Source organism: Danio aesculapii, chromosome 15 (genome assembly GCF_903798145.1).
Source record: "Danio aesculapii chromosome 15, fDanAes4.1, whole genome shotgun sequence".
In the NCBI taxonomy this organism is placed as follows: Eukaryota; Metazoa; Chordata; class Actinopteri; order Cypriniformes; family Danionidae; genus Danio; species Danio aesculapii.
Window position 1 is genome coordinate 30,269,898 of NC_079449.1, and position 27,284 is coordinate 30,297,181.

Genomic DNA, 27,284 nt, shown 5'->3' on the forward strand with positions numbered 1-27,284 from the left:
AAAAATCCTCAGATAACCAATATGACACCAACACAACACTGAGATTTTAGTCAATTAAATATACCAATAATCCTGTGCACAGAATGCCTTTAATAAAAGGTGGACAAGTGTCAACAGCATTTGCATTTACAACACAGATACCAAACACTATGAACATGCAAACTCGATTGGAAAAGTACAATCATATACAAAAGGAATACTTGTTCAAATGTTACAAATTTATACAAACAAAATGGTCCCTGCTTTTACCACCTCTTATTTTGAAAGTGTAGTCAAGAAATGTTGACAAATTCTTGTGAAAAATATATTACAGTGAATGTGCGCATATTCTTCTTATGATACGTTCTCTTAAAATGGCACGGACAACACATGCACACAGTCTGTGGTATGTTTGTCACAATTTGGCAACTAACGCAACATGTTTATTACTCCTTACTGCACAAATAAATAAGCTTTTTTTTCTTGGTTAATCACAATGGCATTGTTGAAATAGTTTTTGGAAAACCTCAACACACTGACAAACCTTTTAATAGTATTTAGCTGTAAACTGATTTGAATTATATTAACATTTCAGTCGTCGTTCATTCTTTAAAATACATATACTCTGTTTTACACACACTTACCCGCTGTTATGAAATGTGAGTGAGTTCACAGTTAGGACAGGTAAAAGGCTTCTGAGTTTAGTTTTTTCAGGGATGAGGTATATGTGGGGAAAAACATACATTCTGAATGAATCGAAACCCTCATGCTTTATCTTCCTTCTCCGTGGTCCTCTTCCACCCATGCAACAATCTTCCCTTCCCATCCAGGTATAACAGCATCATCCTGAAACACCTGAAGCACAGCCAAAGGTTTAAAGAAAGACCTTAAGGGTGTGCTCAATTCAAATGAACTGCGATTGCTCTATTATTAGAGTTCAGATTAATAAGTATGAAGCTTTTCCAAACCAAACTGCTAATTTGGCTACTTCAGAAGCTTTTCTGACAGAATTACATAGGTTAAAAGATATAGATGTAGTATCCGTGACGTCACCCATAGGTTTCTGAAGAGCACAAACGAAGCTACAAGTAGGCGTGGCCAACCTTCACCATTTTGTTTGTGCGTCATCGCACCGACCGGGGGATACCAAACAAGAGCAAAGAGGCAGAGCGTGAACAGAGCTACAGACGCCTGCTAGCATTTTGCTTAGATGGGCTTTTCTTTGGGAGAAATGCTTAATACTTCATTACCTGCGACTCGTTTTCTTTTCTGACCACATGTGCTTGGTTGTACACAATATAAATAAAGTGTTTAGTCTTTTAAAAACACTGTTGTAATACATTGAGCCGCTAAACATTGTTCTTATGATGTTTTCAACAGGAGGAATATGCGAATTACTTTCAAACACTTCAAATATAGTCTGTGTTATTAAATACAAGGCTATTTATGAAATCCAGGTGGAACACTGTATGACAACGCTTCAGATGACTGTTCTATAGCCTACAGCATATCAGTCTGTCAGATTCTGGAGTGCATTACAGCTCTAAAGAAAAAAATAAATGATGAATCTTAAATAAAACAAATACATTTTTTAGAGATGGTATAAGTCTGTTATTTCACTGGGAATGGAGGCCACGTGAATGGTTTGTGAGCACAATTAAGTGCACACAGCAAGCCATATTATCTCATAATTGTAAGAAATATTCCAAAAAGCAACAGACTGTGTAAAGCCACATAAAACAAAACAAAACAAAAATACGATACATATGCCGAGTTCAGCAGCTAATCAGCCGGAATCAGCTGAGGTGAAGTGACAGCGACCGGCGAGACCTAGCTGTCACTCAAGTGTCCACGCCTTAAATTATGCAGACTTAAAAAGCCTAATGTAAAGGAAACGGACGAGTTATAAAAAAAATACACCCGCCTCACAGTTGTCATGAAGGGTAATATTAGCTATATGAACCAAAATCGTCGTTCTTTGTACCAGGCTGTAAACACCTTGTAAATTTGGCCATTTTAACACTGGGCTCAATAGAAATTTGCTCTGTTATGGAGCCAGGACTAGCGGAATTTCAATGAATTGCAGTTTCAGTTACTTCCGTATTTGCTTCACGAGGGAGAGCGGGAGGTTGCCGCTTGCAGAATTAACATAATATGCATGCACATTTTTAATAGGGTTTCATATAGGAGATATACAGCACTTAGCATAAATGAGTACACCCCTCACAGATCTCTATTGTAAATTAATATTTTCTATAGGACGCTTTGCAATAATATATTTGCGTATTATATTAGTCAGTATCGAAGGCAAAACTGGACCTAATCTAACAAAATAGCTTAAGGTCACGGTGCAAAATTTAGTACATTCAAATGAATTATGTTAAAGAAAATAAAGAGGAAAAAATCAAGGAACCATAAGAATATAAAATTTAGTTGAAATGGTGTAGTTAGTCTTTTTCAGTAACTAATTTGAATTCAAATGTATTATCTTTCTGTCCTATTTGAAGGAATATAACTGTTTAATAAAACACCATTGTTTTAATGCACCAAAAACATATTGTCTATATTCACTGAGAAATGGATAAAAATATTCCTTTTCAAAAGGGACTGTACTCATTTATGCTGAGCACTGTATATATATATATACACACACTCACCTACCACTTTATTAGGTACACCTGTCCAACTGTTCGTTAATGCAAATTTCTAATCAGCCAATCACATGGCAGCAACTCATTGCATTTAGACACGTAGACATGGTCAACACAATCTGCTGCAGTTCAAGCCGAGCATCAGAATGGGGAAGAAAGGAGATTTAAGTGACTTTTAGCATCGCATGGTTGATGGTGGCAGACGGGCTGGTCTGAATATTTCAGAAACTGATGATCTACTGGGATTTTCACGCACAACCATTTCTAGGGTTTACAGAGAATGGTCTGAAAAAGAGAAAATATCCAGTGAGCGGCAGTTCTGTGGACAAAAAAAGCCTTGTTGATGCCAGAGAAGAAAGGGCAGACTGGTTCGAGCTGATAGGAAGGCAACAGTAACTCAAATATCCACTTGTGTCATAAAGTGTGAATCGTCTCAGACTGGTCACTTAAACATGACAATGAGTTCACTGTACTCAAATGGCCTCCACAGTCACCAGATCTCAATCCAGTCGAGCACCTTTGGGGTGCGGTGGAATGGTAAATTCACATTATGGATGTGCAGCAGACAAATCTGCAGCAACTGTGTGATGCTATCATGTCAATATTGTTACAACCCTATGTTTATCTTGTCTCATCTGTCTTTTCTGGTTTGCTTAGAACAAATCTAATTGGCCACTTCCAGCTTGCTTGTTCCTGTTTAGCCTACAGTGTTTCAAAAAGCCATGACACTACTTCCTTGGCAGCCATCTTGTTTTTGGTCACTTACTTTGTGTTTGTTCATACTTTTGTATGTGGTATAGGAGTTTTTGAATGTGTTAAGTCTGAATATTGAGATTTGTGAGTATTTTTGTTGTGTGTGACTCCTGAGATTCTATTGAGATTTGTGAGTATTTTTGTTGTGTGTGACTACTGAGATTCTATTGAGATTTGTGAGTACTTTTTGTTTTAGTGTTTGTTTTGTTTATACTTTGTTCCACTGGCTTGTTTGACCTTTGTCGCCTGCTGACATTGATTTTTGGATTGTCCTTTAAATATGGTTGCCTGTTTTGTAAGTAGTTTGTAAATAGTATATATATATTGGGATAGTAAGGAGTTTGACGCCGTTTTCTTTGTAAAACCTTTTTGACCTGTTTTGTATTAGGTAGTTAGGGTAGTGAATTGTACTTTCTTTTCTTTTACTTTTGATCAGGTAAGTTAGAGATTTAACATAAAGGAATTTTTGTTTGTTATTTTAGCCTTGTCAGCTCCCGAATTCAAACCCCAGTAAATCTTCATTTTCATTGTCTTGTCTCTCATGTTGTGCACCATCCCTAGACGGTGCGTAACAATATGGACCAAAATCTCTGAGGAATTTTTCCAGTACCTTGTTGAATCTATGCCACAAAGAATTAAGGCAGTTCTGAAGGCAAAAGGTGGTCCAACGCGGTACTACGAATAAAGTGGCTGGTTAGTGTATATTTCCTAAATATTTTAGTTGTGTATTTTTTGGTTTGATCTTATGAAGGATAGTGTGAATGCTAAGTGAATCAGGGCTAAATGCATCATTTTATTTTTTTCTTTGGTTTAATAGTAAAGTATGCACTGTGCTCCTGCATTGTTTGATTTTGGGGTTTTATAATTGATCTCTTATAAACAGAATAACTCAAAAGGTCATGATCCTCACTCATTGAGTAATTTCATTATATTTTTATTTCACATTCTTCTGGAAGTATAACCACAAACATCAACACACTGAGGAAGGCATTGAGCTGAAATGTTTGTGGTTCTATTTCCCAAAGAATAAAAAATATATAACGCAATTACTCAATGAGTGTGGATCATAACCTTTTGATTTATTTTTTTGGTACCAACTGAACCATATATACCATGTTCACATGCTATCTTTGTAATATTGTATTGTTTCTTATTGGTTGTGATTGTTTCACCTCTTCTTTCACCGTTCCGAACTCTGGATCCAGAGATTTGAAGTGATATCTAAAACTGCCATGTCGATCCACAGCCGCCTTGAAGTCCTGGAGAGTAACGTCCCCCAGCCTACCAATAGAAACATCAGATCTAGATCATACGACTTTGAATTGTCTCTATAAGATGATGCTATGATGTCGTTCTTGCCTTACCTTTTAGGGATGTTGACCAGGAAGGGTGTGAGAGAGCGATCTGTGTAGTAGAGTACTTTGGTTGAGGCTGCTGCACTGAGAACAGGGCTACTGTGAGAATGAGCGATCTCTGGTAACAAACAAAACATGTATTTAGCGGAATATAATATAATGGCTTTTTTATTTAAACTTGCGCGCTAATATGTGAGCAAGCTGTTGTTTTGACTTGATTCATTTCAGTAAATTGGTTGAACTGTTTCACAAATAGATCTGAACTATCACTCTGCTGCTCTATGTGGTTGACTACTGAAGCTACTGTAAGCAGGGTTGATCCTGGTCAGTACCTGGACGGGAGACCACATGGGAAAACTATGTTGATGCTGGAAGAAGTGCTAGTGAGGCTAACAAGGGGTGCCGATCCAGTACCCCAGTACATTGATAGGGACACTAGACAGTCAGTGAGCACAGTCCTTTGGATGATAATTTAAACCGAGGCCTCGACTCTCCGGTCATTAAAAATACCAGGATGTTCTTTTAAAAGAAAAAGGGTGTATGCCTCACATCCTGGCCATATTTGACCAATGGCCTATGTCCATCATGGCCTGTAGTACTATCTGTAGTACTAACTGGCATCACTCTGTCTCCTCTCCACCAATTTTCTGGTGTGGTGTGTGCATTTTGGTGCAAAAGGGCTTTGGTCTGGTCTTTCAGGTGGATGCTGCCCATGGTGGTGGTTAAAAAAAATTAAAAGAAGAGCACTTTAAATGAAAGAGCTATATAAACGCAGTGCATTATGAGTTTACCAATTTTTTATTCAGTATAGATTATTGCTTTTAACACAAATGGCTTGAATGGTTATAACAAAACAATTCATTGCTAAAAAAAGAAGTGGGAAGCATACATGAATGTCTAGCAGAATAGAACTGAAGTGACCTACTAGAGGATGATGGCCATGACTCTCGATCTGTGTGATTGGCTTTTCTTCCAGGTGACCTTGTTGAACCCTGTGGTGGGATAAACAGTTTAAGTGGATATGGCATATAGAACATTATAGTGATTTATGATCAAAAAGTTACAGATTTCAGTAAACAAAGGACTGTTTTTAGTGCTTCAGTATATTTTCAGTTGTTTTTACCTGATCTTGGATCAATTTGACATATTTCTGACATTTTTAGCACAATTGCCTACAGTATGTTCTCTTTAAAACCAACAAACCAAATAACACACTTAATTTTTATTAATATTTGATTTATTATATTGCATTTTTAATCAAATCTTTGCAGTTTGTTTCAACAAGCTGTTTATGCATGTGTTTGTTACACTTAAATGCCTTTCACATATCATGCCTGAAACAACGCATCTTCAACAAAATGCGTTCTTTCACCAATTTCAAGCTTCTGAGCTCATGTTCCCATGGCATCTGTTGTTGTTAATCTACCACAATATGTGTATATTCAGTATTGTGTATTGATATATGTATATTCCATACTAAGTGTAAAGCTGATTGGTTGGTTCTTGTTGTCACTTCTGAAAGTCTATGGCTGGCTATCACCTACTACTCAAGTAGGTACTACATTTGAATTTGAATTTACTACACGATTGTTAGAAACGTATGTTTTATATAGTACGAATGGAATTTGGACATACTACATCCGCCATTAGTCATTATCACGTGACCTACTGGTGTCAGTGGCATCGCATTCATGCATTCTCTTGCATTTCATCATGGGATAGTGTAGTGTCCATTGGATGCACACTTCAGAATCTTGTTGAAGTTAGAAATAAATCCACCTGTAATGGGTATGGTGAAGTGTGAAAAAACATTGCCTCCATGTCGTTCCAAACCAAAGTGCTCATTGGAATGAACTGATGGACACCAATGGCCACTACTGTTTGACTTTGATCACTCCCATGATTTTTTGTGCATGTGTAATGTGTGACATGAAATATGATGTCTGTGTTAAAGAACACATTTTTTGGTCCCCTGCAGCCATCCTTTGCTTGAAGCTTCAATCATTTAATTAGTCGCAATACCAACTTGCACCCAAAACCCTCGTGGTCCACACATTTCATGATGTAATTCTACTTTAACTTGGCGGCCAACTTTGAAACGCTTCTTGGGCAGTATGCTCGGGCATTCTGTTTGAATGGGGAAACATCAAATTCTTCAAAACTAGTTGCCAAGTTTACGATTACATTTCATATTATGAATAACCAATAAAATTAAACAACATCTGTGTCTTTAGGTTCATTTCTAAATGTTTGTATCACACAAAATCTGCAGAAACTCACATCTGGTCTGAGCCCCTCCCAGAGAACTGTCATTCTATAGCGATCGCTGATTGGCTACTGTACTAGAAGGCGGGCTTTATTCACCATACAGCGATAGCTGATTGGCTCCTGTACCTAAGGCAGGGCTTCATTCACCATATCAAAGAGCATAGAATCACCAAGAGGTAAACTCTAGTGCAATTTGGAAAACAGCCACTAGATGGCGCAACGGCCATTTTAGAATAAAAATTCCAATAGAACAACAGCATATTATAAGTCTGTAAAATAAACTATTAAAAGTGCTGATGATTGATAGTAAGTGTTGAATTGTCATCTTTCGGGTTGTATCTCAGCTTTAATGCGCTTTTTAAATAAATAAATAAAAACAAAGCAGCTGCTTGCCATCGCGACAGCAATAAGATCCAATGGACAGCCGGCCGCTTTCACTTCAAAATGGTGGAATCCGGGGCTGTTGCTGGACGCTGCTGTTGCAATGGAACGTTCTATTGAGTGTCGCCTCTTGGTCATTCTAAGCTCTTTGGCCATATTGACAGTTACACTTTTCCCCATTCAAAAGTATACGAGTGACACGTCTTGTGTATTCTATAGTTTTTGGTTAAAGAAAAGAGCTTAGAATGACTTAGAACAGCCCAGCATTCCGCCAATTAGGAGTGAAAGCGGTCGGCTGTCCATTGGATCTTATTGCTGTCACGATGGCAAGCAGCTGCTTTGTTTTTTTATTTATTTATTTAAAAAGCGCATTAAAGCTGAGATACAACCTGAAAGACGACAATACAACACTTACTATCACAATCATCAGCACTTTTAATAGTTTATTTTACACACTTGTAATAACAGATAATATGCTAGTGTTCTACTGGAATTTTCGTTCCAAAATGGCCACCGCTTCATCTAGTGGCTGTTTCCCAAATCGCACTAGAGTGTCGCCTCTTGGTGATACTATGCTCTTTGGTTAAAGTCAGCTTTGAATTCTCAGTGCGCTCAATATATTATGGCCCGTTTCCACTGAGTGGTACGGTACGGTTCGGTTTGGTTTGGTACGCTTTTATAGCCGTTTCCACTGTCAAAAAGCGTACCGAACCGAACGTACCGTACCACTTTTTCGGCACCCTTTCGAAAGGGTACCAAAGACGAGAAAGGGTACCAAAAGGCGGAGCTAGACGCGCAGCTGAACGCTATTGGTTTACAGAGATACGTCATTCGCTTACGCAACAAGCCAGAATGAAAACAAAAAACCCGCCATGTTTGAAATACACAGCCGACGAGCCGAAACATTACAGCGGAATTATTTATACATATAATAACGTGCCATGGTCGACCTGGGCTCAAACAAACCTTGTCGTCGTCTTGATAAACAGCCACAAAGCCAAGAAGAAGAGCAGATTTACCCTGTGCCCCGTAGTTTTTTACGAGGCAGTCTGAGACGCGAGCGGTTTCGCTTTCTTGCTAGCGTTCGCGCTCGTCTCTAACATTATATCTGAAATAACAAACTTCTTGAGCTGATGATAATAACCTGCGCTTGATTACTGATGTGCTTTTAAAACCCGATCCTGAAGAAACAAAGGAGAAGCCGGAAAAAAAGGAGCACATTATTTCAGCAAACATGAACAAAATGCCATGTATAACTAACTTATTATCTTCACATTTTGGACTATTATGAACTCAGATTGACGGAATTACTGTCTAACAGAGGCTACGTGTGCTGCGGAAGATTACAGACACAGATGAGAGGTTTTCACTGACTAGACTATAATTTGTATTGTTTTGAACCTAAATACGGACGAAAATGTCTGCTGTGTGTATTTCTTCTGTAGTTGGTAACATTTCGGAGACTGCTAGGGGCTGTATGTGTTTATATATGTTCATTTATTTAGTTATTTAATATAATCAGACGTTACAGTAGGCTGTTTCGCACTATCATTGATCTGCAGTTATAATCAACTTATGTTCATTGAAAAGTTAGTAATAAACATTTCTACACAAGCATTTATGTGTATGAAGCATCTGTGTTGTGAGAAGTGCTTTTCATATGATATTTAAGTGACCCATACAGCTTTATTGTAGACATTTCCTCCGGCGAGAATGACGTCGACTGAAACGGTACCCTTGTTAGTGGAAACGCAAGCCTGATAAAGGTGACCCGTACCAAACCGAACCAAACCGTACCTACCGGTCAGTGGAAACGAGCCATTATATAATCCAGAATATAGGACAAAGGTGGCACGGTGGCTCAGTGGTTAGCACTGTCACTTTTGAGTCCTGGCTGGGCCAGTTGGCATTTCTGTGTAGAGTTTGCATGTTCTCCCCGTGTTTGTGTGGGTTTCCTTTGGGTGCTCTGGTTTCCCCCACAACCCAAGGCATGCGCTATAGGTGAATTGGATTAACTAAATTAGCTGTAGTGTATGAGCGTGTGTGTGTGTGAACGAGTGTGTATGGGTTGCACTGGGTTGTTGCTGGAAGGGCATCTGCTGCAAAAAAACATATGCTGGAATAGTTGGTGGTTCATTCCACTGTGGCGACCTCTGATAAATAAGGGATTAAGCCAAAGAAAGATGAATGAATTAGACAAAGATAAAGGTAACTGGCCTTTCTCTCTGGTCTTTTTTTGGTGTCTGTGGTGTGAAGGCGGTCCACCAGACTGGCCACCCCCTGCTCCAGTGTGTCCAGTGTGTGATGCTGTGGGTCGTGACCACTGAAACTGTCTCTCAGGCTGCGTAGAGCATCTCGCACCAACTGCAGCTCATCCCCCTGACAAACACAGAGTCAAATAACATCACACACACTGAGAGAAAATACTTAAAATGAAATGAAAAATGACACGACTCACTATTCTGTGTTGGAACACAGCCGATGACGTGTCCATCATGTGACTGTAGCCATTGTTCTCACAGCCTGACAACTGAAGCAAACAGTGTTGAGTTAACAGTGTTGAGGCTAAATACATTTAATGGCGCCCTCTGGTGGAATAAATGAGAGCTACAAAAGGTTTATACCAAAGACTATAGACCAGGCGTGACCAACCCTGTTACTAGAGATCGACCTTCCTGCAGATTTCAGTAGCAACCCATATCAAACACACCTGCCTGTAATTCTCAAGTGCTGTTCAGGTCCTAATTAATTGGTTCAGGTGTGTTTGATCAGGGTTGGAGCTGAACTTTGCAGGAAGGTCGATCTCCAGGTACAGGGTTGAGCAGCACTGCTATAGACCACAGGTGTCAAAGCCAGTTCCTAGAGGGCTGCATCTCTGCACAGTTTAGTTCCGAATCTGCTTTAACACACTTGCCTGTAGGTTTCAAACAAGCCTGAAGGACTTAATTAGTTTGATCAGGTGTGTTTAATTAGGTTTGAAGCTAAACTGTGCAGAGCTGCGACCCACCAAGAACTGGCTTTGACAGCTGTGCTACAGACAGTTCACTCGCATTACTATGAGTGGAGGAAAGTGCAGAGTCCAGTATTGCCACAGCAGTGAATAAAGCCCTGCCTTCTAGTAGCCTAGTCGTCTTTATAGCCATTCCTTAGGGGAGTGTCGTTTGGCGACTACTATTTAAATTTATTGATTTTGACAGTGGGTAGCGCTGTCACCTCACAGCAAGAAGGTCACTGGTTCGAGCCTCAGCTGGGTCAGTTGGCATTTCTGTGTGGAGTTTGCATGTTCTCCCATGTTTGCGAGGGTTTCCTCTGGGTGCTCCAGTTTCCTCAAGTCCTAAGACATGTGGTATAGGTGAATTGGGTAAGCTAAATTGTCAATAGTGTGTGTGTGTGTGTGAATGAGAGTGTATAGGTGTTTCCTAGTGATGGCTTGCAGCAGGAGGGCATCCGCTGCGTAAAACATATCCTGGATAAGTTGGTGGTTCATTCTGTTGTTGCGACCCCTGATTAATAAAGGAATACAGCAGAAATAGCACCACTTTTACATCCCATCATGTCCTTCCAGTCTTTGGTCAGGGTTCTGTCTCTTTTCTTAAATGCGTCCTCTGGTTACCATTGAAATGGTCATTAAAGAAGATTGGTGTCATTCCAATCTTTGCACACACAGTAGCTGGAGCAAACTGCAAATAACATGTTTTAGACCTAATAGTGCTTGGGGATGGTCACACCAAAATGAAAATTCTTTTAGCATTTACTCACTCTTTACTTGTTTCAAATCTTTATGTATTTCTTTGTTCTGGTAAACACCAATGAAGTTATGAAGTTTGGAAAATGTTGGAAGACTGTAACCATTGACTTTCATAGTATTTGTTGTTTTTACGATGGAAGTCAATGGTTATAGTTTTCCATCTTTCTGCTTCTTCAAAAAGAAAACTTAATTTGTGTTCAACAGAAGAAAAAAGCCCAGAAATGTTTGGAACTTCTTAAATAGTGGGTACATTTTAATTATGGGGTGAACATCCCCCTTTAAGCAGCAACAAGAATAGGACAGGTCACTCCGATTTTGTTGCTGATTCGAAATATGTCATTTAATTGCGAGTTCAGTGAGCAGTTTTTGAGATTTCAGGATTTCCCCATTAAATGAACTGCCTGAAGGTGTTGTAAATAAAGCCGCTCCGTGAATAGACTTGGAATGGACTTCGGTTTATTATACACAATGTTAGACTGTGGCTCATTTTGTGCTATAGTGGTTTATTCAGTTACCCTGTGATAGCTTTCACTGATTCTGCGCAGTGCATCATCCAGTTTTGCTTGCTGTTGCTGAAGAAGTCTGTCTTTCTGCCCGAGTTCTTTCTACAAAGACACAAGCCATTGATTTGTGACCAAAACACTACAAAAGCCGCAGAAAACCAACATTTCTAATAACCAAAAACAGTAAGGATGACTAAGCAACTTTAAACAGGTTTCTAGCACTGAGCATATTCAAGGAGGAATTCTCCTACTTTGTATTCGCTCAGCAATCTGTTCCTTTCACTCAGCTTTCTTTCTAGTTCCACCTGAAGAAGAAGAAGAAAAGAAAAGTTTGGAAATATATATCTGATTATATATCTGACAGACGTATAGAGAAGAGTGAAATGCAGTTAGATTTTGATTCATTGTATTTGTGTTGATCTCAAACTCACGTTCTGTCCCTCGAGCTCCTCTCTGGTCATGCTGGATCTGAGCAGCTCTTGTTTGAGCTGCAGCACTGAATCCTCCTGCACAGACATTCTCTGCTGCAAGGCATCCTGGGTAGACAGATGGACACAGGAACAAACCTTAATTATGCCAAATGGCCAAAAACCTGGTGCAAACTGCAAAAAGCTAATGTTGAAATCAAAATGTCTTAATAAAGTGATATAATATAATATAATATAATATAATATAATATAATATAATATAATATAATATAATATAATGTAATATAATATAATATAATATAATATAATATAATATAATGTAATATAATATAATGTAATATAATATAAAATGATATGATATGATATGATATAATATAATATAATATAATGTAATATAATATAATGTAATATAATATAATATAAAATGATATGATATGATATGATATAATATAATATAATATAATATAATATAATATAATATAATATAATGTAATATAATATAATGTAATATAATATAATATAAAATGATATGATATGATATGATATAATATAATATAATATAATATAAAATGATATGATATGATATGATATAATATAATATAATATAATATAATATAATATAATATAATATAATATAATGTAATATAATGTAATATAATATAATATAATATAATATAATATAAAATAATATAATATAATATAATATAAAATGATATGATATAATATGACATGATATAATATAATATAATATAATATAATATAATATAATATAATATAATATAATATAATATAATATAAAATGATATGATATAATATGATATGATATGATATAATATAAAATGATATGATATGATATAATATAATATAATATAATATAATATAATATAATATAATGTAATATAATATAATATAATATAAAATGATATGATATGATATGATATAATATAAAATGATATAATATAATATAATATAATATAATATGATATAATATGATATAATATAATATAATATAATATAATATAATATAATATAATATAATATAATATAATATAATATAATATAATATAATATAATATAATATAAAATGATATGATATAATATAATATGATATAATATAATATAATATAATATAATATAATATAATATAATATAATATAATATAATATAAAATGATATGATATAATATAATATGATATAATATAATATAATATAATATAATATAATATAATATAATATAATATAATATAATATAATATAAAATGATATGATATAATATGATATGATATGATATAATATAAAATGATATGATATAATATAATATAATATAATATAATATAATATAATATAATATAATATAATATAATATAATATAATATAATGTAATATTATGTAATATAATTGGACATTTAAATTTGTATTATATTTTCTAAATATGTGTATAGACATTCTTGTTTTTATATTTTATTTCACATTCATCAGGGGCCAAAAAAAGCAGACGTTTTGGCTCTAAGCTTTCCTCGGTGTGTAAAGAGCAATATAGTCCCCAAGCCCTTGTCAAATCATCAGTTATGTTACGTCATAAAAATTAATTCATTAAATTATTAAAAACAGCCAATTTGCTATTGAGTCATTCTATAGTCATTGTCTCCTGCCTTACCTTAACAGCCTGCAGATTGCGTGCCTCCTGTTTGTATCTTAAAAGTTCTCTCTGAAAAGCACAATACAACACATTACAGATATTTCTGTTAAGCTTAAAACACATCAAAAAATGCAGTGCAAAATTTAAAATATGTAAAATACTGTTAAAAATGTATGCCCTTTTAAAATAGTTTATTTGTTAGCACTTTATTTAAGGTGCACTTGTTACACAAGTTCTGTGTACTACTATATAATTAAAAATTAATTACATAAAAATGAACCAAAAGCTCACCCACGTTCTATCACTAATTGTATAGTACATGTAGTTAATTAATGTTATGTAGTAACAAGGATACCTTCGAATAAAGCGTGACCTTTTATTTTTAATCTGATCAATTGTTTCATGTTTAATTCAGTGTGCCGCTTGCTCTTTCTTTGTAATTGTTTGTGAAATTAAGAAATGACTGACAATAGTTTGGACATCAAATTATAGGACAAAGATTATGGGCTCTGTTTTAATGATCTAGGTGCAAAGTCTAAAGTCGCAGAATCATTAAGGGCATGTCTGAATCCACTTTTGCTATTTTAAGGACCGAAAAATACACTCTGCCTGCTGGTGCATGGTCTGACCAAGTTGTGCTTATTCTCTTAATGAGTTATGGGTGTGTTTTAAGAATAAACCAATCAGAGTTTCATCTCCCATTGCCTTTAAGAGTCAGTTACGTCACGCCATAGTGCAATTGCTCTTTACATGGCAGACTTTGTAAGTGAAAAAACTGTACGCTTCTCTAGCGAGAAAACAGCTAAACAGAGCATCTGCAGCACGAGGATAAAGAATGAGCCTCCTCCAATCAGCCTCTTTACTTTTTCTTTCTCGCATTTGTGGATAAGTAAACCATGTTGTACGCACTCCACTGAAGACATCCATTAGCCTACATAATTTTGTTTGTTAAGAGTAAATATTTGTTTCAAAACTAAATTCTAAATTCAGTTCTGATTTCCAGCAAACGAATAAATAAACAATAATAATGAAATGTGGTCAAATCCAAACACACATCCTATGCCCTATATGGTCCAAAACCTGACAGGTGGACAAATCTAAGCTCATTTTTATTCAAACAGATTTAAATATGCAAATAATAAATAATACTGATAATAATAATAACTTTAAAAAAGCTCCCCGGGATGAAGAAGGTATGGAAGCAGTGGTTTTTATATTTATGTAGAAAGTAAGTATTTTTGTAATATTTTAATATTTGAACTCTTTTTCATTTGTAAAGATATTTGTGTATTGCTGTACATCCTGAGTGTTTTAAGCAACGTGTAAGCGTTTGAACCCACATAGGCGTGCTTTCAGCTGGTCTATTGCACAGTCTATTTTAGGTTCTCAAAATAACAACGCACCAACAATGTGCCTAAACACACCTCTTTTCTAGACCGGAACACCCATGAGTGTAAATGTCTAAATAAATTTACTATTTAAGCAATGTGGCGCAAAGCGCGAATTAGGGTTGTATTGGTCAGAAAAAAAGCAACACATCAAGCCAAACACGTCTTGCGCCTAATTGCGCCGGGTGTATGATAGGGCCCAAAGAGTGTAATACAGCTAAAATTTTCTTTCTTTCTTTCTTTCTTTCTTTCTTTCTTTCTTTCTTTCTTTCTTTCTTTCTTTCTTTCTTTCTTTCTTTCTTTCTTTCTTTCTTTCTTTCTTTCACATTTGAGTGTTTCCTGTTACAAACAATAAAGTTGTGTGTCAGTAAATAATTTAAAATATAGTGTAATACAATTACTTATTTGTTGATTTATTTATCATGTACATTTAACACAAATACAGTTGCAATCAGAATTTTAACCCCCCTTTTTAATTGTTTTTCTGTTTTAAATATTTCCCAATTGATGTTTAACAGAGCAAGGAAATGTTCACAGTATGTCTGATAATATTTTTTCTTCTGGAGAAAGTCTTATTTGTTTTATTTCGGCTAGAATAAAAGCTGTTTTAAATTTTTTTTAAATCCATTTTAAGGTCAAAATTATTAGCCCCTTTAAGCAATATTTTTGTCGACAGTCTACAGAACAAACCATTGTTATACAATAATGTGCCTAATAACCCTATCCTGCCTAGTTAACCTAATTAACCTAGTTAAGACTTTAAATGTCACTTTAAGCTGTATAGAAGTGTCTTGAAAAATATCTAGTCAAATATAATTTACTGTCATCATGGCAAAGATAAAAGAAATCAGTTATTAGAAATGAGTTATTAAAACTATTATGTTTAGAAATGTGTTGAAAAAAATCTGCTCTCCGTTAAACAGAAATTGGGGAAAAAAATAAACAGGGGGCTAAGAATTCAGCAGGGGCTAATAATTCTTATTACAACTGTATATGCCACATTAAATGACAATGAAATAGCATTATATTCCTATCAAACTTTTTTAAACGATAGTGTTATATTGTTTTCTATGTATAAAATCACGTGTCTATGTAAATGCGCTTTCATTCAGACACCAAAATGGGATCTCATGTTTGAGCAACATAATAATATTAATACATAATATCATAATAATTCTTAAAGTTTAAGTCACCTTCAGATCTAAAGACTCCTCCATACTCTGATCCAGACGGCTGCGGGTTAAAATCTAAAATGGCAGAATAAAAAGAAAGTGTTATTACTGCTGTAATAGACTGGTCCTCTCATTCTCCTTATGAAGGCTGAGAAAGTGTGATGTTATCTTACCAACTGCTGCTCAGAGCTGGCAGTGTCTCCAAAGCTCAGAGTAGACGTCTGCTCATCCTCAGGTAGAGAGCCGTGCAGGAGTAAAGCCTGATGAAGACAAGATGTGTGTTCAGTGAGTAAAAGTAGACCTCTAGCTGAGAACATATGCTGTTGCACCAACAGTCCTCTAAACAATAGTCATTATGAGATCAACCTTCATTAGGCTAACCAGCTTCTTCTTAAAGCTGTATCTCCTCGTTGTCTTTATATGTAATGTTGAAGTCAGAATTATTAGCTCCCCTGTTTATTTTTTCCCCTAATTTCTGTTTAACGGTGAGCAGATTTTTTTCAACACATTTCTAAACATAATAGTTTTAATAACTCATTTCTAATAACTGATTTATTTTATCATTGCCATGATAACATTAAACAATATTTGACTAGATATTTTTTAAGACACTTTAATACAGCTTAAAGTGACATTTAAAGGCTTAACTAGGTTAATTAGGTTAACTAGGCAGGATAGGGTAATTAGGCAAGTTATTGTATAACGATGGTTTGTTCTGTAGACTATCAAAAATATAGCTTAAAGGGGCTAAGAATTTTGTCCTTAAAATGTTTTTTAAAAAATTAATAACTGCTTTTATTCTAGCCGAAATAAAACAAATAAGACTTTCTCCAGAAGAAAAAATATTATCAGACATACTGTGAAAATTTCCTTGCTCTGTTAAACATCGTTTGGGAAATATTTTAAAAAGAAAAAAAAAATTAAAGGGGGCTTATAATTCTGACTTCAACTGTGTATGTCTTATATTTCTGTGAACAGTTAAACATCATCTACTATCATTTGTTCTGTTCAGAAGCCTGGATAAGGTGACATTAATCATGATGGATTAAAGTCAACCAATCTGTCCAAACTAGTACACAGAATAATCTCAGTCTGACCAAATGAAATGCTTCACTTATAACGATGCTCAGTACATACAAATACATCACATAAAATTGTTCTTTAATAAAGTTATGATAATGATGATAATAATGATTAAAGCAGTGTGTAAGATCACCTAGTGGTTGAACTAGGTATTGCAGTCCAAATTCAAAATATTGGATTTGTTTCACCTGGCCCCTCCTACTTAGTCTGACACACAAGCTGGTTGCCAGAATGAAGGCACCAACAGGAGCGAGTCAAAAGCGAAAGTATTCATGCGAGCAGATTACATATGAGGTCAATGTAAATGTGTGAACATAGGCAAATTTCTGTCGGGTGGCACGAAATTCACAACTAATTGCTGCCAGTGCACGGAATTCATCCCAATTGTGTTTTACTGTGTAAATTCAAATAATTCATCTCGAGCAGAAATTTTGTGAAAAACATCCCGCGAGTAATCTAGAGCGAGTGACAAGTGTGTTCACTTAGCATTCAGAGGAGTCAAAAACTTACAAACAGCATCCTTAAAGACTCTAAACGTTTCATCGTTTGGCATCATTAGGCACTATTATATGGTTACAATTAAGCTTTTTTTCTGTTTAACATCAAAGAATATATTATGAAGAATGTTGAAAACTGGTAGCTATTAATATTCATAGTAAAAATGCACTATTGAAGTCAATGGCTACCGGTTTCTAACAAGCTTTAAAATGTCTTATAAACTTATTAAGAAACTTATAAAAACTTGGAAACAATTGAGGGTGTGTAAATGATGAGTAATTTTTAAACGAACTTTCTTCATAAGCCTGTTGTTGAAGAGTTTTACAGCCACAGCCATAGCACAAATGAAGGAAAACACAAACGGATCGGTCTAGGGGATTTATTAAGATAAACTAACAAAATAATAACAAAGTATGGGGAGGAATCCCAACAAATCTATTACTGAACACAAAAGGAGCACAACTCCGCATCAGGACAGCCGCTCAAGTTCCCACCCCCGATATGAATGTACGAATATCTCACCTGAAGCCGTGAGACCATTTTCCTGGTCTCCTGCATCTCCTTCTCTAGCTGTTCCTGCTGTGCACATAGCTGTTCTTCCCATGTGCTGCTTTCCTCTTTTGCAACATGTTCTGGGCCAGGAGACGGATCAGTGGCTGAGGATTTCACTACATCCTCTTTAGAGCACACAAACACAACAAAATACATGAAAATATGCATTTTGGAACATACAGTGCATCCAGAAAGTATTCAGAGCGCTTCACTTTTTCCACATTTTTTTATGTTTCAGCCTTATTCAATAATGGATTAAATTCATTTATTTCCTCTAAATTCTACACACAATACCTCATAATGACAATGTGAATTTTTTTTTTTTTGAAATTATTGCAAATTTATTAAAAATAAAACACCTGAAAAAATGACATGTACATAAGAATTCACAGCCTTTGCTCAATACTTTGTTGATGCTTCTTTGGCAGCAATTACAGCCTCAAGTCTTTTTGAATATGATGCCACAAACTTTTGAACACCTGTCCTTTGGCATTCACTCCAAAGAGTTAAATTTTAATCTCATCAGACCAGAGAATTTTGTTTCTTATGTTCTGAGAGTCCTTCAGATGTCTTTTGGCAAATTCCAGGCGGGGAGTGCCTTCCGTCTGGCCACTCTACCATACAGGCCTGATTGGTGAATTCCTGCACAGATGGTTGTCCTTCTGTAAGGTTCTCCTCTCTCCACAGAAGAACACTGGAGCTCAGACAGAGTGACCATCGGTTATTGATCACCTCCCTGACTGGCCCCTCTCCCTCGATCACTTAGCTTAGATGGCCGGCCAGCTCTAGGAAGAGTCCTGGTGGTTCCAAACATCTTCCACTTACGGATGATGGAGGCCACTGCGCACATTGGAACTTTCAGAGCATCAGAAATTTTTCTGCAACCTTCACCAGCCTTGTGCCTCGAGACAATCCTGTCTCGGAGGTCTACAGACAATTCCTTTGTCTTCATGCTTGGTTTGTGCTTTGACATGCACTGTCAACCCTGGGACCTTATTTAGACAGGTGTATGCCTTTTTCAAATCATGTCCAATCAACTGAATTTACCACAGGTGAACTCCAATTAAGCTGCTGAAACCTCTCAAGAATGATCAGTGGAAATAGAAGGTATCTGAGCTCAGTTTAGAGCTTCGCGGCAAAGGCTGTGAATACTTGTGTACATGGGATTTTTCAGCTTTTTTATTTTTTAATAAATTTGCAACAATTAAAATTTTTTGGAGGAAATGAATGAATTTAATCCATTTTGGAATAAGGCTGTGGAAATAATGAAGCTCTATGAATATATTCCAGATGCACTGTATGCATCATATTGGGCTACATGAAATGGGTATGTCCTACCTAGGCTTTGTGGTTGTTCCGTGTGGTTCCCAACCAGTTCTCCTGAATCTTCAGATTTGGCAATAATGTACTCCTCCTTAGGTGTGTGTGATGGACTTGATGAACTGAGGCTGGAGAGATGTTGAAAAGAATCATGAGCAAAATGCACTCTTATATTGGCATTCATGAAGAACTTTTGAACCTTTCATGAAGAAGAATGCATGAAAGGCTCAACAGTGAAATGAGCTTCTTTATGTTACTAAATACTAAATAACTACTCCCTAACTACATCAGAACAGCAGAGTCACTTGCTGTCTTCAAGAAACGACTAAAAACTCAACTATTTAGTCTCCACTTTCCTTCCTAATCTGTAACTGCCTCTCTGGCTATACCACTAACTGTTCTCTCTCTCTCTCAAAAAAAAAAAAAAAAATATACTAATGCTTTGCTTCTTAGACTTTACACACCTGAAACTTGTCTATAGCACTTGTTCACTGCTGCTCTTATAGTTGTGTAAATTGCTTCCTTGTCCTCATTTGTAAGTCGCTTTGGATAAAAGCGTCTGCTAAATGACTAAATGTAAATGTAAATGTATGACAAAATGTTTATTTGAAGAACTTTTCACAATGTTTTTTTCCTTTCACAAAACAAAGCTTTTTGGCTTCACTGTAAAAAAATGAGTTCATACTTTTTTAAGAGTGTACTAGATATTAGTGTGAGCCTAATTTGTCATAAATAACACCCAGAGTAATTTAAAACCAACGAAAGCCTTTTGTTTACGGAAGGTATTCGTTTTAGTCACATCCAACTGAACTAAATAGGGGAAATTCCAGTTGCATATCAAGATTCTTATCCAGGTTTCAGTTTCAAACCGCACTAGAGGAGCATTCCTCAGTCACGTCATTCAACTGCTTTCAGTACAGATGAAACGAGAGACTTTATCTTCAACACCCCTAGCTGTACCTCCTGCACGGGAATATGATACTGAAATCGAGTTCTCTCTAACAAAGACAGAATGAAGTCTGTTGCACAGAATGAGAGACAAGGGAGCTCTCTCAGTTGATTTAGCGTCATCTTTCCAGTCTTGTTTGAATAAACTGATTATGACATGTTGATAAGGACTATTAACCAGGATTACATCTACTTAATTAAGCTTCTGAGAATGACTGTGTAAAGAGATGTGTACACATGCATGACATTACAGCAGAATGCTGCACTGAGAGGTGTCATAGTGCTGAATGTTAAGTATTTACACAAAGAGAGACATGAACATTTATACTGCAGATGTAAAAACATAATCTGACCGGCTCATTTAAGATCAAGTTACATTTAATTTGTAAATTACATTTAATGCATAATATGTTGTTTTTTAATGCATGGAGCAGAAACCTATTAGGTGGTTTCATATTTTATATCAATTTCCTTATAAGCTGAGAGGGAAAACTTTCTGCTGGTTGAGGATGTTACTTCATTCGTTCATTCGTTCGTTCAACTGATTTGTACAAACAGTGATTCATTTAGAACCAAAATATCCAAATGGTGTAATTATTAATTCATTCAATCATTTTCCTGCAGCTTAGTCCCTTATTTATCAGGGGTTGCCACAGTGGAATGAACTGCCAACTATTTCAGCATATGTTTTACGCAGCGTTTGCCCTTCCAACTGACACCCACTACTGGGAAACTCCCATAGACCCTCACACACATACACTAAGGCCAATTTAGTTTATTCAGTTCACTTATAGCGCATGTTTTGTGGGGGAAACCGCAGCACTCGGAGGAAAGCCAGGCGAACATGGGGAGCTCAAAGTCTCTAAGAAATCAAACTAACCATATGATTTAGTCAGATACTTTTGTAGTTTTGTGGTGTGCAATTCATCTGTGCATGTCAGTAAGAAATAAAATATTTACCCTTATAATCTTTCATTAAAATCTGAAATGCTGTTTTGTTTTCAGTTAGTTTCTCAGATTATGTGATTTTGAGGTGATGGGCGTGGCTAACGTTGCTCCAACTGTCAGTTTTGACAACAAACAGAAAGGGTGAGCAGGAGGAGTCTGTTCAGTTGTAATAACTCCTCTAAAACCTTCTTTCCCGCTCTTTGTGAATGAAATGCCTACTTTACTAAGTCCTCTCAGCCAGCAGTAGAAAAAACAAGCCACTGTTTGCTCATTTAAAATTACATTTCTCTAGGAACTGCATCCCAATACAAATACAACAAGCAAACTCCACACAGAAATGTCAACTGGCCCAGCCGTGACTCGAACCAATAATCTTCTTGCTGTGAGGCAACAGTGCTAACCACTGAGCCACCGTGCTGCCATGTTGTAATTAGTGCCTAAGTAACTAATTTGTCCAAAATTCATGTCTTTATTGGTAAATCACTGAATTGTTCACTAAGCTGTTTTGTTGAAACTGATTTATTTACTGAAGGACTATGGAACTGTTCACAAAGAATGCATTTTTCCTCTTCAATGCTCTACTTTTCTATTGTTTTTCAACGTAAACATGTGCCTGATGGATGTGTGTTACACTCGCATCTCACATCTTTTGAAGGATTTTGAAGTGCCGCACATGTGAGTGCTGCATATTTTAGACGTTGTGTGAAGCTAAATGATCTTCAACCGTATTTTTAGAAGCAAAGTCTCGTTCTTGCGTAAATGAGTCACATAAATACATTACGCCCTTTCATCTGCATAACTATTTGGGAGTCATGTAGCTTAGCTGATCATCAATCATGGGTTCGATCGTAGGGGACCTGCATTTTAATGTAAACTATGGTCATGTGTAATTGCTTGACAAAAATATACAGGACTATCAATATTAGAGGGCCAGCCTGAGGGAAATTTAAAGGTCCCATGAAATTAAAATGTTAAAAGTTTTTTAGATGTTAGTATCAGTATTATTATTTTTTAGGATATCTATATGCTACACTGTAAAACCCAATATGTTAAGGTCACTCAAACCTTTTGAGGAAACCGATTGCAACAAACCATTTGAGTACAAAAACTAATCCTAATGAGTACTGTGAACTTAATCCATTTGAGTAAATGAAGCAATTTGAGCACAGTAAACCCAATAAATGAAGACAACTCAAACTAACTGAGTACTGTAGAACCCAATAAGTTAAGGCAAATCAAACCATTTGAGTGAAGAAACTAATCTACATGAGTACTGTGAACTTACTCCATTTAAGTCGAAATAATGATTAGGGCCAGACAGAATCTGCGGATATTTTGTGATATTTCTGTGCACAATTTTGTTAAAAATCTGTGGATTTATGCAGAATGATTTTGGGAGTATCATAACTAAAAACTTAATATATGAATAAAAAAATAATAACTTTAAACTTTTTATTTAATGTTTACTATGCAAATCCAATTAAATCTACTTTATTTGGTAAACAAAGCAAGTCTCTCATGTAATATATCTATTAAAAGACAGAAAATATGACTTACTGTATTGTAAATAAATCATATGAATATTTCATAGTAGTCAATAGTATTACAGAAATTAATTAAAAAACTGAATAACATAGGCGCTAATTGCCTAGTGGTTAGTGCGTTGACACATAACACCAAGGTGCTTGTGGTGACCCGAGTTAGATTCCCGGCTCGAGGTCCTTTGCCGATCCTTCCCTATCTTTGCTCCCCACACTTTCCTGTCTATACAATCTCACTGTCCTATCCCAATGAAGGTGAAAACCCCTAAAACATAATTATAAAAAATAACTATAAATTTACACACATTTACACAAGTAAATAAACAGAATCAATAATGGGCTAAAAATCTGCGTAATTCTGCGTGCGCAGATTCCGTGTGGGCCTAGTAATGAGGTATTTAATTAACTCATTAACTTCAACACTGAGTTCAAAGTTGATAAAGTTGATTGTTGGGTTTTACAGTGTAGTGTGCCCCAAAACAGGGACAAAACTCGCATTTAAGATATGAAACTGATATAAACATGTAAAGGAGCATGTCACTTCCGCCCAAATGTACCAACAGTTTTATTTGTCACCTCACACTACAGTTTCTCATCAAGACACTTCTCATTTGTTTTCATTTGATGCTCCCTCTCTTCGTGTTTCAGTTGAGATTGCGTCAAACATCGATTAAAAATGTATATTTCAAAGCACCTCGCAAAGACTTTTAACTTTAGCTTGAACTAAAGCTTGTTATGGGCTCTATGCACAGCTAGAGTTTAAAGCCAACGATAAACTTCCTGTGAAAGCTTAATGTGAGTATTTTCAATTTCACAGGTTGTTTTTACAGCAATCGATGTTGTAATGTAATTACAATACATTCAGTTAAATAGACTTAAGCATTCATTTAGTTGTTCAAGCGTAAAATGAGATGAAAGACTGTTGTAATCACTAGCGCCGTAACCAGCAACAGGCTAGAGCAGAAATTCTATTGAAAATACTGAGGTAAAATAAAGTGTATATTTTAAAAACATAGTGGCGGGGAAATGGAATTGAATACAGTGCTTCTTGTGTGATCTGAGACCCACTTCATATCGTATATCTACAGGCAGTGAAATCAGACCTTAAACATGACAATTTTGTAATGGAAAGACAATTCACCGGAAGCACTTGGGCTGCCCGGCTAAAAATTAAAAGTCCATGTGCATAAGCTACTTTCACATAAGCTACTTTCACAAACGACTGCCTTGTTATTTCTTTTAGAATAGAAAACATACGAGGTAAATGTTCACATTCACATTAGCTCAGACAGAAGTCAGCTTTGTTTTGGCTAACAAATAGCTGCATGACCAACTCAAACCTGTTGCGAAACCCAATCACACACGGATTCCTTTTAAACATCTCCTACAAATGTCTCATTAGTTTTCTTTCTCAGCACATGGCTCAAGTTAAAAGAAGTTACCCTCTCCAGACCTTACATTTTGTGTTTATAGAATATATAACATATTCTATATTCCACTCTGAAAATAAAGGATTCAAAGATGATTCCTGGCAACATTTTTTTTACGTTAAGGGATTGTAACCAATTTATTTAGGCTGAATTTAAACAATTAAGTTTAAATTACTCAATTTAATTTGTTTGTTTAAATTCAACACACAAATAGTTTGCAACAATTTTTTTCAGTGTATGACCTTTTGATGCTAGTTCTAACCGACAAATTAGCTTGGTTTCTAACAAATTAGTGAGTCTAAGGGTGCTTTCACACCTGCCTTATTTAATTCAGTTGAATCACTCTATAGAGTTCGTTTTCCCACTTGGTGCGGTTCGTTTGAGCAGGTGTGAATGTAGCAATCGCATTCGAGTGCGCACCAAAAGCGGACCAAAAAAGCGTACCGAGACCTTCTTTAAGAGAATGTTTTCAAACAAATCCTGGAGCGGTTCATTTGTGGTGAGAATATGATTCGAAAGTTTGTCTAAAGTGATGTGTACAAACTATATAGTATACTATGAGCAGGGATACAATCAGTCAGTGCAGTCGCCCCTCCATAGTCAAAAGCGACATTTTGTGTCTGCCAGTTTGTTTACTTGCGGCAGTTCCATTGGCATTTTCCCGCACGTGAATTCTGACCAATCAAAAAGCAGTTTAGGAAATATGTTCAACAACATCTGGCCAATGAGTGATGTGGATTTTGATTGAGACCAAAGAGTGGTGTGAAAACGACCCAAAGATAGCAGAAAATGCTACAATGTATCATTTATTGCCATTGGTCCAGACCGAATGAAGCGAACTACAGAAGCACCCTAACATAACGGAAGATGAAAGATTCTCCCTAGTCATAACTCCACTCGTATGACCTCTTCATGATGTACAGTCTATTAACACCCCATATATTCGTCACCACATTTATGACAGACCGTCCGAGTGGATTGATACATCCAATCATATACCAAGCAAGCAGATGGCACTGACCATATTGAACCCAGCAATTCCCGGTTGCTAGGTGACTTCACAATAGCAGGCAACACCCACACATCAATCTCTTGAAGGCCAAAATTGTGATAAAACATTAATATTGATGCACTGGCACATATAACATCAGAATGTTGGCAGTCAAATGACACTGACGTCTTGGGATGTCCTAAATGGGAATGGAATGGAAGATGGACACAGCAGAAAGAATACAATCATTGAGGGAGCTGTGGAATTTCATTCATACCATTTCATTTGTTTGGCTCCCATGATGCTGGTTGCCCTTTTAAACCTCCCATTATGATCCGCCCCAACCCGTGGGGTTTGAGGAAGCGGGAGTGTCATCAACACAGCGCTGGTCCAAATGGGTGCACATGCCAAATTCCTGTCCACGTAGCTGTCTGTTCGGTCAATTGAAGATGATGGACAACAGATTCCAGCCCATGCGAATATCCTCCAGTCCTCTTCCTTCAGCCCAGCCTTCAACACTTCTGCTGTAAACCCAGATTAAATAGCCTTTTCGGGTATTCCCAGAGACTCAACGGTGAAAATCCCGAGCAGAGACAGCATGTGTCTCTATGATAAGAAGCATGAAGGTAATCCTGTTTTCAGTTCTGAGCCATAACAGGGGAGTAAAGAGCTTCTGAACACTCTGACTCTGCCGTCCCCCTTCTTGAATCTCCACCATTCACAGGCGACTCCTGTTTCTCATTCTCCCTGGTTTTGAGGTATTTTTCCCCTCCGCTCTTCTGTTTCTCTTCGCTTCTCGTCTTCCCCCTCCCTTGTTCCCTCTTTCAGGAGTCAGACATGGTTCAGCCCGGCTCTGTTTTACCCTCCCCTCCTCCATCTTCAGCCCTCCCTTTTCAACACACAGCGGTGGGCTCCGGATGGAGGGGGGGTGGAAGGGTGGGTGTGGGCAGGAGGAAAAAATGGGCGTCTCCTGTAAACCATGCTGATGTGTGTTTGAGGGTGTCACACTTTAAATAACCGGCAATGTAAAACCAAAAAGATGTAGGTTATGATTAGTGCTTCACCGTGACTGACTGACACCGTGAATGATTTTATTTAGTTGCATTATGTCAAAATAAGGGAGTGGATGTGCTCTGTGTGCATGTGAAAGACAGAGAGAGAGAGAAAGAAGACCACGTCAGCTGTGAACAAGACAAGGAAAAACACACTGTTCACAGCACGGTGATGGGGATGACTATTGAAACCCTGATGCCAGATTTATAAATAATATGAAACGGAATAAACCTATTTCTGACATTCTGAAATGGAATCACTTTGATGGCATCAATTTGCAAAGCCTTCTTCTTTTTTCTTTCTTTCTTTCTTTTTCTTTCTTTTTCTTTCTTTCTTTCTTTCTTTCTTTCTTTCTTCTTTCTTTCTTCTTTTATTCTTTCTTTCTTTCTTTTTTTCTTTCTTTTTTCCTGTCTTTTTTTCTTTCTTTCTTCTTTCTTCTTCTTTCTTTCTTTTATTCTTCTTTCTTTCTTTCTTGTTTTTATTCTTTCTTTTTCTTTCTTTCTTTGTTTTTATTCTTTCTTTCTTTCTTTCCTTTCTTTTTTTTCTTTCTTTCTTTCTTTCTTTCTTTTGTTTTTATTCTTTCTTTCTTTCTTTCTCTTTTCTTTCTTCTTTCTTTCTTTCTTTCTTGCTTTCTTTCTTTCTTCTTTCTTTCTTT

General features: G+C 36.3%; 1 protein-coding gene across 2 annotated transcripts in view; it reads right to left on the reverse strand.

Annotated features, from left to right (window-relative positions):
• Positions 1 to 39: 39 nt before the first annotated feature.
• Positions 40 to 27,284, reverse strand: part of dixdc1a (DIX domain containing 1a) — a 35,173-nt gene continuing 7,928 nt past the window's right edge. The window contains exons 1-15 of one of the 2 annotated variants that reach the window (XM_056473231.1): positions 25,854 to 26,100; positions 19,737 to 19,846; positions 18,369 to 18,523; positions 16,439 to 16,525; positions 16,287 to 16,340; positions 13,724 to 13,774; positions 12,070 to 12,174; positions 11,890 to 11,943; positions 11,651 to 11,740; positions 9,846 to 9,917; positions 9,605 to 9,766; positions 5,664 to 5,730; positions 4,748 to 4,856; positions 4,556 to 4,664; positions 41 to 834 (exon numbers count right to left, since the gene is read on the reverse strand). In XM_056473231.1, coding sequence (XP_056329206.1) covers positions 751 to 834; positions 4,556 to 4,664; positions 4,748 to 4,856; positions 5,664 to 5,730; positions 9,605 to 9,766; positions 9,846 to 9,917; positions 11,651 to 11,740; positions 11,890 to 11,943; positions 12,070 to 12,174; positions 13,724 to 13,774; positions 16,287 to 16,340; positions 16,439 to 16,525; positions 18,369 to 18,523; positions 19,737 to 19,846; positions 25,854 to 25,951 — 1,407 coding nt within the window. In that variant the 5' untranslated portion in view covers positions 25,952 to 26,100 and the 3' untranslated portion in view covers positions 41 to 750. Of the gene's footprint in view, positions 835 to 4,555; positions 4,665 to 4,747; positions 4,857 to 5,663; positions 5,731 to 9,604; positions 9,767 to 9,845; positions 9,918 to 11,650; positions 11,741 to 11,889; positions 11,944 to 12,069; positions 12,175 to 13,723; positions 13,775 to 16,286; positions 16,341 to 16,438; positions 16,526 to 18,368; positions 18,524 to 19,736; positions 19,847 to 25,853; positions 26,101 to 27,284 lie in introns of those variants that run through there. The other variant, XM_056473230.1, reaches the window with a different exon arrangement.